The sequence below is a fragment of the Pseudophryne corroboree genome, chromosome 3, assembly GCF_028390025.1.
Source record: "Pseudophryne corroboree isolate aPseCor3 chromosome 3, aPseCor3.hap2, whole genome shotgun sequence".
NCBI lineage: Eukaryota > Metazoa > Chordata > Amphibia > Anura > Myobatrachidae > Pseudophryne > Pseudophryne corroboree.
Window position 1 is genome coordinate 463,611,420 of NC_086446.1, and position 18,871 is coordinate 463,630,290.

Genomic DNA, 18,871 nt, shown 5'->3' on the forward strand with positions numbered 1-18,871 from the left:
GATGTTTTACATATCACTGAGGACCCTGATTTTCCCGATACGAGGGTCTGTATGTTTAAAGGCAAGAAACCTAAGGTAACGTTTCCTCCCTCTCATGAACTGAATGCACTTTTTGAAAAAGCTTGGGAAAATCCCGACAAAAAGATACATGTTTTCCAAAAGAATTCCAATGGCATATCCGTTTCCCTCTGGGGACAGGGACAGCTCGGAGTCAGTCCACACGGTAGACAAAGCTTTGTCGCGTCTGTCCAAAAAGGTAGCGCTTCCGTCCCCTGACACGGCAGCCCTGAAGGATCCTGCGGATCGTAAGCAGGAAAATACCCTGAAATCCATTTATGTCACTAGAGGGTCGCTACTCAGGCCCGCTGTTGCTGCGGCATGGGTGAGTAGCGCTATTGAAAAGTGGTCAGATAACTTGTCATCTGAGGTAGATTCCCTAGACAGGGATAGTGTGCTTTTGACCTTGGGTCATATCAAGGACGCGGCAGCGTATTTAAAAGAAGCGGTAAGGGATATTGGCCTTTTGGGATCAAGGGCCAATGCCATGGCAGTCTCTGCTAGGAAAGCATTGTGGATTCATCAATGGAGTGCTGATGCTGATTCTAAGGAGGCGATGGAGTCTTTACCATTTAACGGTAAGGTCCTGTTTGGTGACGGCCTCACTGACCTGGTCTCTACGGCTACCGCGGGTAAGTCATCTTTTTTACCTTATGTTCCTGCACAGCAGAAGAAATCGCCTCACTATCAGATGCAGTCCTTTTGGCCCAACAAATTCAAAAAGGGACGTAGGTCCTCCTTCCTTGCTGTGAGTTGGAGAGGAAGGGGAAAAAGGTCACAGGCTGTGGCTAGTTCCCAGGAGCAGAAGTCCTCTCCGGCTTCTACCAAGTCCACCGCATGACACTGGGGCTCCTCTGCGGGAGTCCGCTCCGGTGGGGGCACGTCTCAAACTCTTCAGTCAGGTCTGGATGCACTCGGACCTGGATCCTTGGATAGTAGAAATAGTAACCCAAGGGTACAAGCTAGAGTTTCAAGATGTGCCCCCTCACCGATTTTTCAAATCGGCCTTGCCAGCTTCTCTTCCAGAAAGGGAGATAGTAAGCGCTGCAATACTAAAGTTGTGTCAAAATCAAGTGATTGTCACGGTACCCCCATCTCAACGGGGGGAAGGTTTTTATTCAAACCTGTTCGTGGTCCCGAAGCCGTATGGCTCAGTCAGACCGATTCTAAATCTTAAATCCCTCAATTTCTTTCTAAAAAGATTCAAGTTCAAGATGGAGTCTCTACGAGCAGTGATCTCCAGTCTGGAGAAGGGGGATTTATAGTGTCGGTTGACATAAAAGATGCCTACTTACATGTCCCCATATATCGTCCACATCAGGCTTACCTGAGATTTGCTGTGCAGGATTGTCATTACCAATTTCAGACGTTGCCGTTTGGTCTGTCCACGGCTCCGAGGATTTTCACCAAAGTAATGGCGGAAATGACGGTGGTTCTGCGCAAGCAGGGAATCACAATTATCCCGTACTTGGACGATCTCCTCATAAAGGCGAGGTCCAAGGTGAAATTGTTGAAGAATGTTGCTCTTTCACTGACGATTCTGCAACAACACGGTTGGCTCCTAAATTTGCCAAAATCACAGTTGGATCCAACGGCACGGCTGTCGTTCCTGGGTATGATTCTGGATACAGAATTACAGAGAGTTTTTCTTCCAGTGGAAAAAGCTTTGGAAATAATACTGTACAGAACATGGTAAAACGGATTCTGAAACCGGCAAAGGTGTCAGTTCTTCACTGCACTCGGTTGCTGGGGAAGATGGTGGCGGCCTACGAGGCCATTCCATATGGCAGGTTCCATGCCAGGGTTTTTCAGTGGAACCTGCTGGACCAGTGGTCCGGGTCTCACCTGGACATGCACCAGTAAATTATTCTATCTCCCAGGACAAGAATTTCCCTTCTGTGATGGCTGCACAGTTCTCACCTTCTGGAGGGACGCAGGTTCGGGATTCAGGATTGGATCCTGGTGACCACAGATGCAAGCCTCCGAGGCTGGGGAGCAGTCACACAGGGAAGAAACTTTCAGGGAAAGTAGTCAAGTCAGGAAGCTTGTCTACACATAAACATTCTGGAATTAAGAGCCATCCACAACGGCATACTGCAAATAGACCATCTTCTTCGAGGTCTGCCAGTCTTGATTCAGTCAGACAACGTGACAGCAGTGGCGTACATAAACTGCCAAGGCGGAAGAATGAGCAGAGCGGCAATGGCCGAGGCCACGAAGATTCTTTGCTGGGCGGAAAGACATGACAGCGCTCTGGCAGCGGTCTTCATTCCAGGAGTAGACAACTGGGAAGCAGATTTCCTCAGCAGACATGATCTCCATCCAGGAGAGTGGGGTCTTCATCAAGAGGTCTTGGGGAGTTCCTCAAGTGGACATGATGGCGTCCTGCTTCAACAAGAAACTTCAGAAATAATGTTCCAGGTCAAGTGACCCTCAGGCGATAGCGGTGGACGCCCTAGTGACACCGTGGGTATTTCAGTCGGTCTATGTGTTCCCTCCACTTCCACTCATTCCAAGGGTGATAAAAATTATAAGAAGAACAAGGGTTCCGGCGATCCTCATTGTTCCGGATTGGCCAAAATGGGCCTGGTATCCAGATCTTCAGGAGTTGCTCATAGAAGATTCCTGGCCTCTTCCTCTTCGGGAGGACCTGTTACAACAGGGGCCGTGCGTGTATCAGGACTTACCGCGGCTGCGTTTTACAGCGCTGCGGTTGAACGCCAAATCCTAGCCCGAAAGGGTATTCCCAGTGAAGTCATTCCTACACTTCTTCAGGCTAGAAAAGAAGTAACGGCAAAGCATTACCACCGTATTTGGAGAAAAGATGTGTCTTGGTGTGAATCCAAGAAGGCTCCTACGGAAGAATTTCACCTGGGACGGTTGCTCCATTTCCTAGAAGCAGGTGTGGATGCGGGCTTAAAGTTAGGCTCTATTAAGGTACAGATTTCGGCCTTATCGATCTTTTTTCAAAAACAATTGGCCTCCCTTCCGGAAGTTCAGACCTTCGTGAAGGGCGTGCTGCACATCCAACCTCCCTTTGTGCCCCCAGTGGCACCATGGGATCTTAATGTGGTGTTGCAATTCTTGCAATCACATTGGTTTGAACCTTTGCGCAAGGTTGAGTTAAAATTCCTTACTTGGAAAGTGGTCATGTTGTTGTCTTTGGCGTCTGCAAGGCGAGTATCTGAGTTGGCGGCTTTATCTCACAAAAGCCCCTATTTGATTTTCCATGCTGATAGAGCAGAGTTGAGAACTCGTCAGCAATTTCTGCATAAAGTGGTTTCATCATTTCATGTTAACCAATCAATTGTGGTGCCAGTGGCTACTGACGCCTTGGCGGAGTCAAAGTCTCTCGATGTGGTCAGAGCTTTGAAGATTTATGTCGCCAAAACGGCGCAGATTAGGAAAACAGAGGCTCTGTTTGTCCTGTGGGCTCCCAACAAGATTGGGGCTCCTGCTTCTAAGCAGACTATTGCGCTCTGGATTTGTAATACGATTCAGCAGGCTCATTCTACGGCAGGATTGCCATTACCGAAATCGGTGAAAGCCCATTCTACCAGAAATGTGGGCTCATCCTGGGCGGCTGCCCGGGGAGTCTCGGCGTTACAACTTTGCCGAGCTGCTACTTGGTCGGGTTCAAACACCTTTGCAAAGTTTTACAAGTTTGATACCCAGGCTGAGGAGGACCTCTTGTTTGGTCAATCGGTGCTGCAGAGTCATCCGCACTCTCCCGCCCGTTCTAGAGCTTTGGTATAAACCCCATGGTTCTTGAAGCATCCCCAGCATCCTCTAGGATGTATGAGAAAATAGGATTTTAATACCTACCGGTAAATAATTTTCTCTTAGTCCGTAGAGGATGCTGGGCGCCCGTCCCAGTGCGGGCTGTATCTGCGGTTTGTTGTAGTTACGCTCATGTTGCGTTGAGAGTAGTCACTCTGTGACTGTTGTTGGTCATGCCGTTGCATGCGTTTTTTGTTGAATGCCATGTTGTACGGCGTGTTAGTGGTGTGAGCTGGTATGTATCTCACCTTAGTTTAAAGTAGTTAAATAAATCCTTTCCTCGAAATGTCCGTCTCCCTGGGCACAGTTCCTATAACTGGAGTCTGGAGGAGGGGCATAGAGGGAGGAGCCAATTCACACCCATTCAAAGTCTTATAGTGTGCCCATGTCTCCTGCGGATCCCGTCTATACCCCATGGTTCTTGAAGCATCCCCAGCATCCTCTACGGACTAAGAGAAAAGGATTTACCGGTAGGTATTAAAATCCTATTTTTTACATCAATTCAGAACCATTATCCGCTGTTCACTGAAGTGTATCAGAACTGCACCACTACATTGCCCATCACTTCTGTTCCCTGCCTCTGGTAAAGTGGACACATGGCTTCCTAGTCCAAGGGCGAGGATTTATCTGTAGCAGGAAGTGCTGGATTTCACCCATATTCTTATTACGCAGCCTGGACATCTCCTGAATTTCCTAATCTTGACACTGGATCTCACAGAAATAGTGTGACTGGGTAGTCCAGGAGTAAGCTTTTAGCCTCTGGAGAGTAAGATTGGTCAGTTGTCTGAAATCCATGTTTTAGAGCATTGCTGGCTCACAGAGCTTGGAGCTGTGGATTTGATTCTGACCAAGGCTCAGTGTGGAGTTTGCATGTTCTCTCGATGTCTGCCTGGGCTTTCTCAAGGTACTCTATTTTCCTCTCACAGACCAAAACATTGTGTAAGGTTAATACGTTTCTCTGTGGGGGTTTTTTTTTTGCAGACTTTAAGCTCCATAGACTGATGTTCATGACGAACATGCTCATAATAGGGTAGTTCTGTACAAATACACAATAATAAATGTCAATTTCAGAATAATAGTCTCACGTACTGCTATCTGGTGTCTCTGCAGTTTCCTACTTCAGAAAAAGCAAACAAACAAATCCCTCCAGCACACCATCATGGGACTGCAAAAAAGACATACATCTAACATAATAATATTAATGCAGCTTTCTCAGTTACATATATTTGCAAACATATAGTAGGCCACCAGCCACGCAAGGCGTCTCTGCTGTGGTGGTCCTACACTACATTATAAATACACCTGCATTGAGTCATACATTTATGTATTTCTAAATTGAGAGCCAACTCACCTAGAGGCACTCCAAGGGGTAAATTTACTAAGATTGGAGTTCTATTTAAGATGGGATGTTGCCCATAGCAACCAATCAGATTCTACGTCTTATTTATCTAGCACCTTCTAGAAGATATTAACTGGAATCTTATTGGTTGCTATGGGCAACATCCCATCTTGAATAGAACTCCCATCTTAGTAAATTTACCCCCCAGATTCTCCAATATAGCACTACAAGGATCAGCATACCTTCAAGCTACCGAACCCATCCTTGCCTCTCATCCAAACACTCATGAATCTTTGTGTTTTGTCGCCTCTTTTTTCCCAGCAGGATATGGCGTTGCCTGAATTTTCTCTGGTTATTAACCCTTCTGTTTCAATGCAGTCTAGGAGAACCATGGTTCCTTATCCAAACGTTCCGTATTTTAAATACCCCTTGAGCAAGAAGTAGACCCTCTTCTAAACAGTATATTTTCCACCTCCATGGCAAGCCTTCGTAGGTGCTTGGATGCCAAAAGCATTTTTCACTCAGACACAACAAATTCTGAAGGGGTTGCAAAATGGCACTCCCAGTAAGCAGCTCATGCAGCTTGCCTTGAATATCTTAGATGCATCATCCTACACAGAGAACATGCCCATTAATTCAGCCAATTCCGTGTTAGTACAAAGAGTAATTTTGCTCAAATCTTGGTTCTGCATTCAAGACTTCCAAAAAGCCTTCATCAATTCTAGCTTTTTTTAGGAAATAATCTTTTCAGATCATAATCGGAGACAATAATCAAGGAAACTACTGAGTAGAACAGTTCCCGTTTACTTATAATAAAACGAGTAAACTTCTACGTCTTGGGCTTCTTTTACTCTCTTGTTTCTAAACAGTCAATAGACAAAACGTCAAGACCGCAGGCTGCCTTCTTGGGAGCAGAAGAGCCAAAAAAAAGAAAAAAGGAAAAAGCCTCTTTTTAGTCCTCTAAAAGGAGCATTCTAAAGCTTGTAGCTATGGCCTTCTGTTTACACTCTGGGATTAATTTACTAATAGGTGGTTTGTCAAAGCTGCCAATCATATTTTTTAATGGTTATAATCTGCTGCAGGAATCAACCCTAAACAAGTCTGATTTGCAATGTTTCCTAACGTTTTCAAATGTATAGCCAAAGCTAATTGGTGGCTTTGACAAACCACCTGATAGTAAATATGCACCTCATTGACAGTGCCTTAGATACTTACCATTATCAATTGGGGGTATTGTATTTTTTTTCTCAGACTTCGCTCCAAACTATTTTTTTATCTTTTAGGTAACCAGTACACATAAATTCTGATAATGGATAATGCAGTCATCTGATCTGCCCCGATTGGGAGCTGGACATCAGATGTGCTAGTTTCCCATTACTCTGCTTCTTTTTCATTTTGGTTTGCTGGACTACTTGTAAACCTAGAGGAAACACGTGGGTTTTAGGAAAGAGGACAACTGTTCCTTTGTTTCCAGTGTTTTGCCTACTATGGGTGAAGCTAAAATCACTGTCTGTGTGTCCCTACAGCCACAAGAAAATGGATTGAAATGACAAATGGCAAAAAATGACATGACTCGCTTTCTATTAGAATTAAGATTGAGTTGTGTCTCCTGCCATAATGTGCTATTCTTATGTATTAATCCCTCCTCACTCTTCGTGACAAAAATATTCACTTTAAAGGATTCCTCACGTAGTCTGAGAGTATTTTGACATCTTTGTCTTCAGTTTGCAGCTTTGGCGTGAAGCCATTGATGAGCTCGTGGGACATTCTATGAAGCTGCGCTCTGTATTGGAGATGCCAGATAAGGATGTGACTGCTGAATTTGTAATAGAGGAGTCAGGTACGTAGCTGATAATGCCTTTGGAAGCTGTACTGTTAGATTATCAAAATGAACTCTAGAAATTAGAAACTATTTCAGTAAGCAAACGTTGAACTAAGTAAAATCAGTAAATTCATAGCTTGGTGAAAAATGCTGAAAGCATTTTGTAGTTTTGAGCTCTAAAAAGTGGAAGTGAATGGTGGACATGCTGCTTAGAATTCTAAAGCTGGGTACACATAGGAGTGATGTCAGGGCGATTTGCCGTTTCGTAAGGACAAATCGCGTACATCGCCCAGTGTGTACAGGTAATTGCACGCTCCCACGGTCGCTAGGTTCCGTGTGCTGCACATCAAACATAACGCTAGCCACTTTGTTTGTGCTAATGAAGGATGGAACACTATTGTTCTGTCCTTCTTTAAACTCATTCTAATATGTACGGCAATTGCTGCTCAAGAGCATTCATTCCGATGATGGAACAAATGCCAGTCACTCAAGTGTGTACCCAGCTTTAGGCCCTATCATGTATTTAAAAAAAAAAAAGAAAATATGAATTGCCTACATGTCTATGGTATGAGTGATTGTTTCATCCTGTCAAATGCTAATTGTGTATAAAATCGCATTGAGGGTGCTCTATATTGTTCAGTATAGCTACAGAATTTGTTTCAACTGCCTTCCACACTGAGTGTAGATTTGGTGCATGGTGTCTAATATTACACTTAAATACAAATCAAGATCCTGTGTTGCCATATAAAATAATTCTATAAGATTAGAGAGATGAAGCACACACATTTAGTGTTCCCTGTTTTATGCCAGACACCTTTTATTACCTACAAAAATATTTGATTTTCACACATCCTTAAAGATGGGACTAACGGGGATATCCAGTTAAACATCGGGTCCGAAAACGGCCGTTTCTCAGACTTTTTTCCGATGTTTCACCGATTTTTTTTTTTTTTTATAAGCCATCTAAAATGGATCGCCCGTAAAAAAAAAAAAAAAAGCTGAGCGTTAAATTACCAGGGCTAATAGGATATCCCCCTTAGACTATTAGTTTTCCTTGGTTCATCTTATACTGACAGCATTTGTGTATCTGCACACACACAATTTCTTAATTCTAGACTTGGAACTATAGCTCCAATGAATACCCCTATTGTATTATTGGTATTTACCATTCATTATGGGGGTGCTATCAACTACAGCTATGATAGGTACACAAGAAAAAAGAAGAAAACAGGCTGTATTGTCGATGCACAGGAGGGGAAGTGACCTAATTATCACATCCACCTATATAATAATAAAATTTAACTTTTAATGTTGTTCAGCGTTAAAAGTTAAATTTTATTATTATATAGGTGGATGTGATAATTAGGTCACTTCCCCTCCTGTGCATCGACAATACAGCCTGTTTTCTTCTTTTTTCTTGTGTTCATCTTATACTGGAAAGAACATTTTGACCAATTTTTGTAAATATTAAAATGTACTGTATTAAAATGATGCAAGTAATGAACACAGTCCTGATGCCCTCTTAACACTCACATTAATAAATTTGATTGCATTAACAGTAGGATAAATCCAAACCCAAAAAGAGGTATATTGTAGTTCTCTGGAAGCACTTCCAAGACCTAGGATAATGGGTGTGCAGCTCTTTATGTGTGAGGTAGCAAATGTTCAAGTTCCTCAACCTCAGCACTTCAGGAGCTTCTGATCCAGTGTTGGATAAAATGCCTCTCAATCTTTAGATTTATAATCACGTTGTCCATTGTGAATGATTCAAGAGGATCCACCATAAGAGCAGGGTAGCCTCATTATGACCATAAAACTGAAAAAGGCATTTTCCCATCCACCCACTACTTTCAAGTTAGCAACCAGTATTTCCAGTTTCCTCCCCTTTCTCTCAGTTTAGCATAGTATTATCAGTCTTCATAAAAATCCTGGCAACTGCATCAGCCTATCTGCTTGATCTCCTACTTGGACGATATCCATCTAAAGATCCCAGCCCACTGAGAGACACAAGGCTAATAGTCCTTTTCACCAGTCCCAGACAGTATAATTTCCTGGAGTACTGAGTTCATTTTGCCTCCTGCAAAGATACTGAACCAGTCATCTACTCCCAATGTCTTCCTTTCTCAGTGTAAGGTAACAGCCAGATATTGCTGCCTTCTGGATATGACTGCATTATCTGTTGCGTAGCATCATGGTGCCAAACCTGGTATGCTTGCACCTATATTAATGAAAAGGAGGAAAATGCACTTTACAGCCTTTCAAAGTGGTTGGAAACGATTGTTGGGGGTGTGCATGCATCACTGGTTTCAATCGTTAAGGTATCCAACAAAGATAAGAAACATATTCAATGGGGGGAATTCAAATGTTTGAAAAGTCAGTTGGGTGTCTGTTTTCTCCTATCTAATAGACAGGAAAAAACAGACACCCAACCGACTTTTCAAACATTTGAATTCCCCCCAATGACTTTCCTCAATGAACTAAGGGCTAAAAACCATAACAAAACAGGATGTTGAATGCTAATGCCGCACCATTTGGCTCAATAAGCCGCCCTAGATGCCCCAATTATTTATGCCAACAATTCTTTTATGGGCTCTAACTACACATTTTCATACAGCATTCAATGTATTAACACTAGCACTTCATAATCTGTGTTGTACCATACGCATATGTAGGCTATGGTGTGCACTGAAGCCTGTAGAATGTGGCCATCTGTAGGAACATTTGTCACTGCCCTCACACGCACACACTAGATTTTTTATTTCTAGATATAACTGTATATAGCTACAGACAAAGATGCACACGCTTGGTTATGTCAATATGAATATCTGTTTACAATGTTACCATATAATTGATATGTGTAGCAGCCAGTCACTCTCTTTTTTTACCTGAATATGAAAATGACAAAGGGGAATGTCTCAAAGGAGAAATAAAGCAATTTTTTAAATATGTCACATTGAACGTGCGGAATCCGGTCTCTAGGTCGACAAGACTTAGGTCGACAATGTCTAGGTCAACCACTATTGGTCGACAGTAAGTAGGTCGACATGGTTTCTAAGTCGACTGGGACTCTAGGTCGACATGTACTAGGTCGACATGACAAAAGGTCAACATGAGTTTTTCACAATTTTTTTACTTTTTCATACTTTACGATCCACGTGGACTACAATTGGGAACAGTAACCTGTGCCGAGCGTAGCGACACACCTTGCCCGCCATAAAACTCCTGTCGACCTTTTTTCATGTCAAGCTAGTACATGTCGACCTAGAGTCCCTGTTGACCTAGAAACCATGTCGATCTACTAACTGTTGACCAATAGTGGTCGGTCTAGACACTGTCGACCTATGTCTAGTCTATCTAACATACCACACCCGAAAGTGCTTCAATTGTTTGCTAACATTGGGCCATCCCACTGTATAAGAGTTTTCATAAAAGCCCCCAATACAAATAACAGTTTACCTGTTATTACATTCATATGCTTCAAGTGACTAATTAAAGCAGTGTATGAGGAGTCTAACCCATCACATGCAGCAGGGGATGGAAGGCACGCCATGCCACCCTTTTCAATCTGTAATCAACTGTGATCATTTAGAAAATATTGACACTATACCCCTTTTCCACTTCCGCAATAAGCCAGGTTATTGCTGTGTTAACCTGGGTTGCAGTAAAAAAGGGTTGCAAAAAAAATTAACCAGTTAAGGCTGCAGTATAAACAGGTCCCGTTACAAGAAGGAAGAGCCGGATCACTGGCGCTTGGAGATGATGTCATCACCAAGTGCCGTCAGAGAGAAGACTGCACATGGGTGAAGTGTAAATAGAATAACCCGGGTCGAAGGGTTAGTGTAAACGGGGTCTGTGCCGGGTTGGAACCATGTCCGAAAACCCAGTTTGTACCCGGTATTTAGGTGGAAAAGGGGTATTACAATATAACGTATTGTCACTGGGTAGATAAAAACCACAATAGTTTTCTAGATCTTACAAATTGCTGACAACCTTGTTTCTAGTGGTGGATCAGAAGCGTGTGAAAGGAGGCAAAGATGACAAGAGAGGCGGGCTGAAAGAAGATAAGAAGACAACTGGTGGAAAAGAAAAGGATGAAAAAAAAGGGGGAAGAGTAGGAGTACGGGAGAAAGAGGTATTGGGCAGCCCGCTCTATACATGATATAGACAGTGATTTTATTGTTAGTTTAGAACATAGCAACTTGTTAAAGGGTGGAGTGCTCCATTTTTATTCAATTATCGCAGATTTCTAATTTATTCCAATCATTAACAGAGATGTCCACTTAAATGTGTATTTAAAATTCCCATCACCTATCTAATGAGGTGAATTAAATTCTGCTATGTGACGTTTGTAGAAAAAACAATGTAAGCAGTTTCTCTGTAGGTCTTATGCACAGGTAAGTGGGCAACCTTGTATTTCTTTGCTTTTAACAGAGTACCGGATACAAGTTTTCAGAGTCCCTTCCCTATGTTCTACGTGCTTAACGAGTGGTCCCATAGATCTCCATTATATTCTACTGTTATCACTCTGCAGACAGTGCCAAAGTGGACGTGAAGCAAAGTGAACCTGAGAGTTGTCATTAAGGGGCCGATTCAGACCTGATCGCTGCTGTGCGTTTTTGCACAGCGGGCAATCAGGTCTGATCTGCGCATGCGTAGTGATGGGATGGTGCGAAAAAACCCATCGCACCGGCGAACGCAAGAAGATTGACAGGAAGAGGGCGTTTGTGGGTGGCAACTGACCGTTTTTGAGAAGTGTCCGGAAAAACGCAGGAGGGACCAGGCGTTTGGAGGGAGGGTTTCTGACGTCTCCAGCCTCGATCATTGCACTGGAAGAGTAAGTCCTGGGCTGCGCACAGACTGCACAAAATTAGTTTGTGCAGCTCTCTAGCATATCCAAACGCACACATGCCCAGCGAATTCCCCCTACCCCTGTAGGCAGCGACTACCTGATCACAGGGATGCAAAAAACGCACGCTAGCGATCAAGTCTGGATTACACCCAAAGTGTGTACAGGGCAGGGCCGGTGCAAGGTTTCTTGGCACCCTAGGCAAAACTTCAATCTCCATTCCAGCCCCCCCCCCCCAAAAAAAAAGAAGACATTGGCCACCACAGGAATAAATTATAACAAAAACATTTGCCCCTTTCAGGGGGAAAAAACAACAACACTTTGGCCTCCACAGGGTAAAAAAAACACATTGAGGCAGACGTACACATACACTCACAATGACACTCATACTGAGGCAAAGGCACACACACACACACACACACACACACACTCATACTGAGGCAGAGGCACACACTCATACTGAGGCACACACACACATACTGAAGCAGAGGCACACACACACACTCATACTGAGGCAGAGGCACACACTCATACTGAGGCACACACACACATACTGAAGCAGAGGCACACACACACACTCATACTGAGGCAGAGGCACACACTCATACTGAGGCAGAGGCACACATACTGAGGCAGAGGCACACACACACTCATACTGAGACACACACACTGACACTCATACTGAGGCAGATGCACACACACACTGACACTCATACTGAGGCAGATGCACACACACACACACACACACACACACACACACTGAGGCGCACACACACACACTGACACTCATACTGAGGCAGATGCACACACACACTGACACTCATACTGAGGCAGATGCACACACACACACTGACACTCATACTGAGGCAGATGCACACACACACACTGAGGCACACACACACACTGACACTCATACTGAGGCAGATGCACACACACACACACACACACACACACTGAGGCGCACACACACACTGACACTCATACTGAGGCAGATGCACACACACACTGACACTCATACTGAGGCAGATGCACACACACACACACACACACTGAGGCACACACACACACACTGACACTCATACTGAGGCAGATGCACACACACACACTGACACTCATACTGAGGCAGATGCACACACACACACACACACACACACACACACACACACACACACTGAGGCACACACACACTGACACAAATACTGAGGCAGACACACACACTCATACTGAGACACACACACACACACTGACACTCATACTAAAACACACACACGCTGATAGTGATACTGAGACACACAAACACTGACACGCATACTGAGGCAGAGGCACACACACTGATACTGAGACACACACACTGACACTCATACTGAGACAGAGGCATACACACACTAATACTGAGACACACACTCACACTCATACTGAGAAACACACACTGACACTCACACTGAGGCAGAGGCACACACACACACACTGATACTGAGACACACACACTGAGACAGACACACTCTGACACTCATACTGAGATACACACAAACACACACACTGACACTCATACTGAGACACACACAAACACACACACTGACACTTATACTGAGGCAGAGGCACACACACACTGACACTTATACTGAGACACACACACTGATACTGATACACACACAAACACACACACTGACACTCATACTGAGATACACACAAACACACACACTAACACTCATACTGAGGCAGAGGCACACACACCCATACTGAAACACACACACTGATACGGAGACACACACACACTCACTCATACTGAGGCAGAGGCACACACACACTGATACTGAGACACACACACACGGATACTGAGACACACACACACACACACACACACACACACACACACACACACACTTATACTGAGACACACACACACACACACTGACACTCATACTGAGAAACACACTGATACTGAGACACACACACACACTTATACTGAGACACACACAAACACACACTGACACTCATACTGAGAAACACACTGATACTGAGACACACAAACAGACACACACACACACACACACACACACACACACACACACACACACATACTGAGACACACACTGACACTCTGGGACACACTCATATTGGAGGCACACACCCACTACCACAGTAGTTACCTCCAGCTCTGATCACAGGAGCCAGTCTCCCAAAGAGCAGGCAGGCCAGGCAGAGCCACAGACAGACCGCGGGGAGACCTGGCAAAGTCGGGGGCGTGGCCTAATCATGGATATGTGGCCACGCCCCCTTTAAAAAACCCACAGCACAAAGCAGCAGTCTATGGAGGCGGCTCCGGCCGGCAGAAAAGGGACACGGTGACGGGACCGGCCGAGGGGGAAACCACCTCTCTGCTCCCACTGCATAGCTTCTGCAGAGAGGTGGCGACTTAAAGAAAATTAGTGGTGGATCCCGGGACACTGGGTAGGGTATAGTGGCCTGGAATGGCCAAAAAGCACCAGCTGCCTGTCACTCGATTTAGTAGCGTTGCAGGACTACCCGCAGCGCTGCTACTAGTAGTGTGTCCATGCCGCCGGGTGTCCTGCTGCTGTATTGCATGGGGGCTACAGGGAGGGGGGCTAACCACCAAAATGACAAGGGCTCCTGGCAGCCTCAGCGTGCCGCCCCCTGAGTTCCCTGCGCTCATAGGCAGCTGCCTAAAGCTGCCTAGTGGAAGCGCCGGCCCTGGTACAGCGTCATTAACTTACATGCTTCTTTGACTATCGGCAACAAAAAGTGTTTAATAGACTTCAAAAACTAGAGTTGAATGTGGAAAACTAAAGCTAAAGTGTTTGAGGCCTACAAGGTAACTGTTTAGTAAGTTTATAAAAATATTGTTTCTACAAATTTGAAAACAAAATGGCTGTCAGCAAGTACAATTGTAGTGACTAGGGTGAGAGTCCCAAATAATAATATTTTACATATATAGTTGAAATATCTAATTCACAGGTTAAGAGGCTGTAAATGTATGCCTGTCTTTCAACAGAAGGCAGTAGAATCTTGAAATGTTTATCTATCTATCTATCTATCTATCTATCTATCTATCTATCTATCTATCTATTTAATATGATATATAATCCTTCAAATAGTTTTTCAAAGTGTAAACTTCACCTTCTTAACTTAGTTACACACTATGCAATTATTTTGGTCGAAGCGAAATATGAGACAATTTTTCTGCCACTGGAAGGTCCAGATATCTGCGCTACACATTAAGCGAAATATGTACAGTATATTATTATTTTCAAGTTTGAGATCTTCTGCCACACCACGCTGAATTTGCATATGTCCGCCCAGGAGGAGTATGAGGTAATTAGGATAAACCATAGGAAATATGGGCAGATTATCGAGAACGCACACACACAGCATGATATCAGAACCTTTTGACCAATATCTGTAGCCAAGGACGACCGATTGAATAGTCGAAGCCGAGCATTTCTGGCCATTGTTTGACCATTTAATCAGTGTTTGGCCAAAACGCTTATACCTACACACTATGCTATAAAACAGGCCAAGCACCCAATCATTGGAAAATCGGCCTGATAATTGTATAGTGTGTACCTAAATTTACTCCTAACTCGGATCTGGACTTTTGGGAGTTCTAATTAGATTGTCCTTACTGTAAAAATATAATGAAAACAACTATTAACTGGAACCATGCCACCTTTTCAGCTAGCAGGACACTTCCCCCTTATTTGAAAATGTTGTTGTACAACTGGAAACCACATGTAATGTAAGCTATAAAATGTACAAAGATGCAATGTTGAATATAGTGCATATATTTTTTACAGTGACCTTCTTCATTACCAACCTGAAAAAAACAGAGACAGCTTTCAGTGCTGCCATAGTGAAAGATACGAGTTGTCTGCCACAGAGCATATCTCCCACAGTGTGTGCATACAGATTCTCAGGATTAATTGAGAGGCATGGTTTCAGAAATGTATTGGGCATTCCTGGGCGGTGACTGGGAAGTTGCTATTACTACACACAGAGATGCATCTGATGGTTGCATCTAAGGATGCACAAAGCGATGATTGTTGCATCTAAGGACGCACAAAGTGTACATCCCAGTCCTTGTACATTCAGAGGCACGGTTGTACAGGTAGTATTAGCAGAAAGTCAAAAGTCACAAACATGGACTCCGCTGCGTCAGACTCAGAATCAGGCCCATGGGGTTCCAGCCAATCAGTGACGTGCCATTTTACTGATAAATAAAATACTTTGTCTTATTTTACCTGACAGGAACGTCCTAGCAGCAGAAAAGGGAAGAGCAAGGATGATAAGAAATCTATGAAATCCACAGGTCTCCATCAAGAGAACAAGGAATTGGTATCTTCAGGAGAAAGTTTGGACTTTACTCCCCCAGAGTCTCAACTCCTCCAAGTAGATCCAGTTATACAAGAAAAGTATCAAGAGCGGCTATACATTGAGGTGGGTATTCAGTTTAAGATTCATCCCTAATGCATATCTTCTGAGAGAAGCCATATAAGTAGTACAGTAAACTGGTGAAAGAACCTTAAGAAAATATAAACAAAATTAGGTACTTACAGAAGTACACACAGATTAAATGGTTTCTTGTACGTAGTGTGATCTAGTGCTTGTATAACTGAAGTAAATGTTCCCCCCCCCCCCCTCCCCATTAAACCTGAATTAGTATGCAAGTGTGGCATTGGTAAAGTTGTGCCTTAGCAATTGTTGCTCTGTGCCACTTTAATGGCAGTTGTCTAAAAACGACTCTATTTATATACAAGCCGATTGTCAAATACAGGCAAAACAAGTACATTAAATTGTTGAAATATTGTGTCGCCATTCTCCAAATTGCACTATACTGAGCACAGTCAGTGGAAAAAGAGGGATTTACACCTCTCATTGTGTAAATACAACAAAGGGACATTGCATTTACAGAAAAGTATTCTCTGCTGCGGGATTACTCAAATTAAGTTTAATTCAAAACCTGAGAATTTTCAAGATTGGGTGATATTGCGGGCTCTATAACAGATATGGTGGAGCTTAGAACAAGGTACAACCTTATTACTCTGTGAGCTTTTTGTATGAAAGGTCATCCCTTGCCTGAGGAAGCTCTGTGCCATACCACGCACCATCTCGTCCACCACTGAAGGAAAAGTGAGATCAATTATATTTATTATATGATTTATTTATTTTTAAAAATGTACTATCTATCTATCTATCTATCTATCTATCTATCTATCTATCTATCTATCTATCTATCATCACAGGTATGGAGGCAGTACTCTCTTGATTTTAAATATGTAGAACAACGAATTGTGTGCAAGATCCAGAAAAAACAGCAGTCACTCACCTATCTGAATTTCTTAGATAGGATAGGATCAGCCATGTTTCACTGCAAGAGGAGCAAAATTAAAATATGACGAGATTCAAATTTGAAGGCCAGGAGGTGGTTTGCTAGCAGAGCACAGATGTAACTATATGGGTACAAGGGTTGCCATTGCTATGGGTCCCAGAAGCTTAGGGGGGCCTGGACCCAGGTTATAAAGCTGCGTACCAATTTCCCAAATTTGCCTGCTAAGCAATTGGGGGCCTTATTCAAACCTGATCGCAGCAGCAAAATCTTTCTCTCATGGGCAGCACTGCAGGTGGGGCAGATGTAACATGTGCTGAGAGTTAGATTTGGGTGGGTTATTATATACAGGGTAAATACTGTCTGCTTTATTTTTACACTGCAATTTAGATTTCTCTAACGTCCTAAGTGGATGCTGGGGACTCCGTAAGGACCATGGGGAATAGCGGCTCCGCAGGAGACTGGGCACATCTAAAGAAAGCTTTAGGACTAACTGGTGTGCACTGGCTCCTCCCCCTATGACCCTCCTCCAAGCCTCAGTTAGATTTCTGTGCCCGACGAGAAGGGTGCACACTAAGGGCTCTCCTGAGCTTCTTAGTGAAAGTTTTAGTTTAGGTTTGTTATTTTCAGTGAGACCTGCTGGCAACAGGCTCACTGCATCGAGGGACTAAGGGGAGAAGAAGCAAACTCACCTGCGTGCAGAGTGGATTGGGCTTCTTGGCTACTGGACATTAGCTCCAGAGGGACGATCACAGGTCCAGCCTGGATGGGTCCCGGAGCCGCGCCGCCGGCCCCCTTACAGAGCCAGAAGAGCGAAGAGGTCCGGACAAATCGGCGGCAGAAGACGTTCCTGTCTTCAATAAGGTAGCGCACAGCACTGCAGCTGTGCGCCATTGCTCTCAGCACACTTCATACTCCGGTCACTGAGGGTGCAGGGCGCTGGGGGGGGGCGCCCTGAGACGCAATAAAACATGACAGAAATACCTTACATGGCAAAAAATGCATCACATATAGCTCCTGGGCTATATGGATGCATTTAACCCCTGCCAGAATATACAAAAAACCGGGAGATAAGGCAGCTGAAAAGGGGGCGGAGCCTATCTCCTCAGCACACTGGCGCCATTTTCCCTCACAGCTCAGTTGGAGGGAAGCTCCCTGGCTCTTCCCTGCAGACAGAAAGGGTTAAAAAAAGAGAGGGGGGCACTAATTAGGCGCAGTATTAAAACATACAGCAGCTATAAGGGGAAAAACACTTATATAAGGTTATCCCTGTATATATATAGCGCTCTGGTGTGTGCTGGCATACTCTCCCTCTGTCTCCCCAAAGGGCTAGTGGGGTCCTGTCCTCTATCAGAGCATTCCCTGTGTGTGTGCTGTGTGTCGGTACGTTTGTGTCGACATGTATGAGGAGAAAAATGATGTGGAGACGGAGCAGAGTGTCTGTAACAGTGATGTCACCCCCTAGGGGGTCGACACCTGAGTGGATGTACTGTTGAAAATTACGTGACAGTGTCAGCTCTATATAAAAAAACAGTGGTTGACATGAGACAGCCGGCTACTCAGCTTGTGCCAGTCCAGACGTCTCATAGGCCGTCAGGGGCTCTAAAGCGGCCGTTACCTCAGATGGCAGATACAGACGCCGACACGGATACTGACTCCTGTGTCGACGGTGAAGAGACAACC

General features: G+C 44.2%; 1 protein-coding gene across 1 annotated transcript in view; it reads left to right on the top strand.

Moving 5' to 3' along the window:
* Positions 1-18,871, top strand: part of MYCBPAP (MYCBP associated protein) — a 195,327-nt gene that overhangs the window by 158,991 nt on the left and 17,465 nt on the right. The window contains exons 16-18 of the mRNA XM_063960703.1: positions 6,901-7,016; positions 11,000-11,130; positions 16,111-16,299. Of these exons, the coding sequence (XP_063816773.1) occupies positions 6,901-7,016; positions 11,000-11,130; positions 16,111-16,299 (436 nt within the window). The remainder of the gene's footprint in view (positions 1-6,900; positions 7,017-10,999; positions 11,131-16,110; positions 16,300-18,871) is intronic.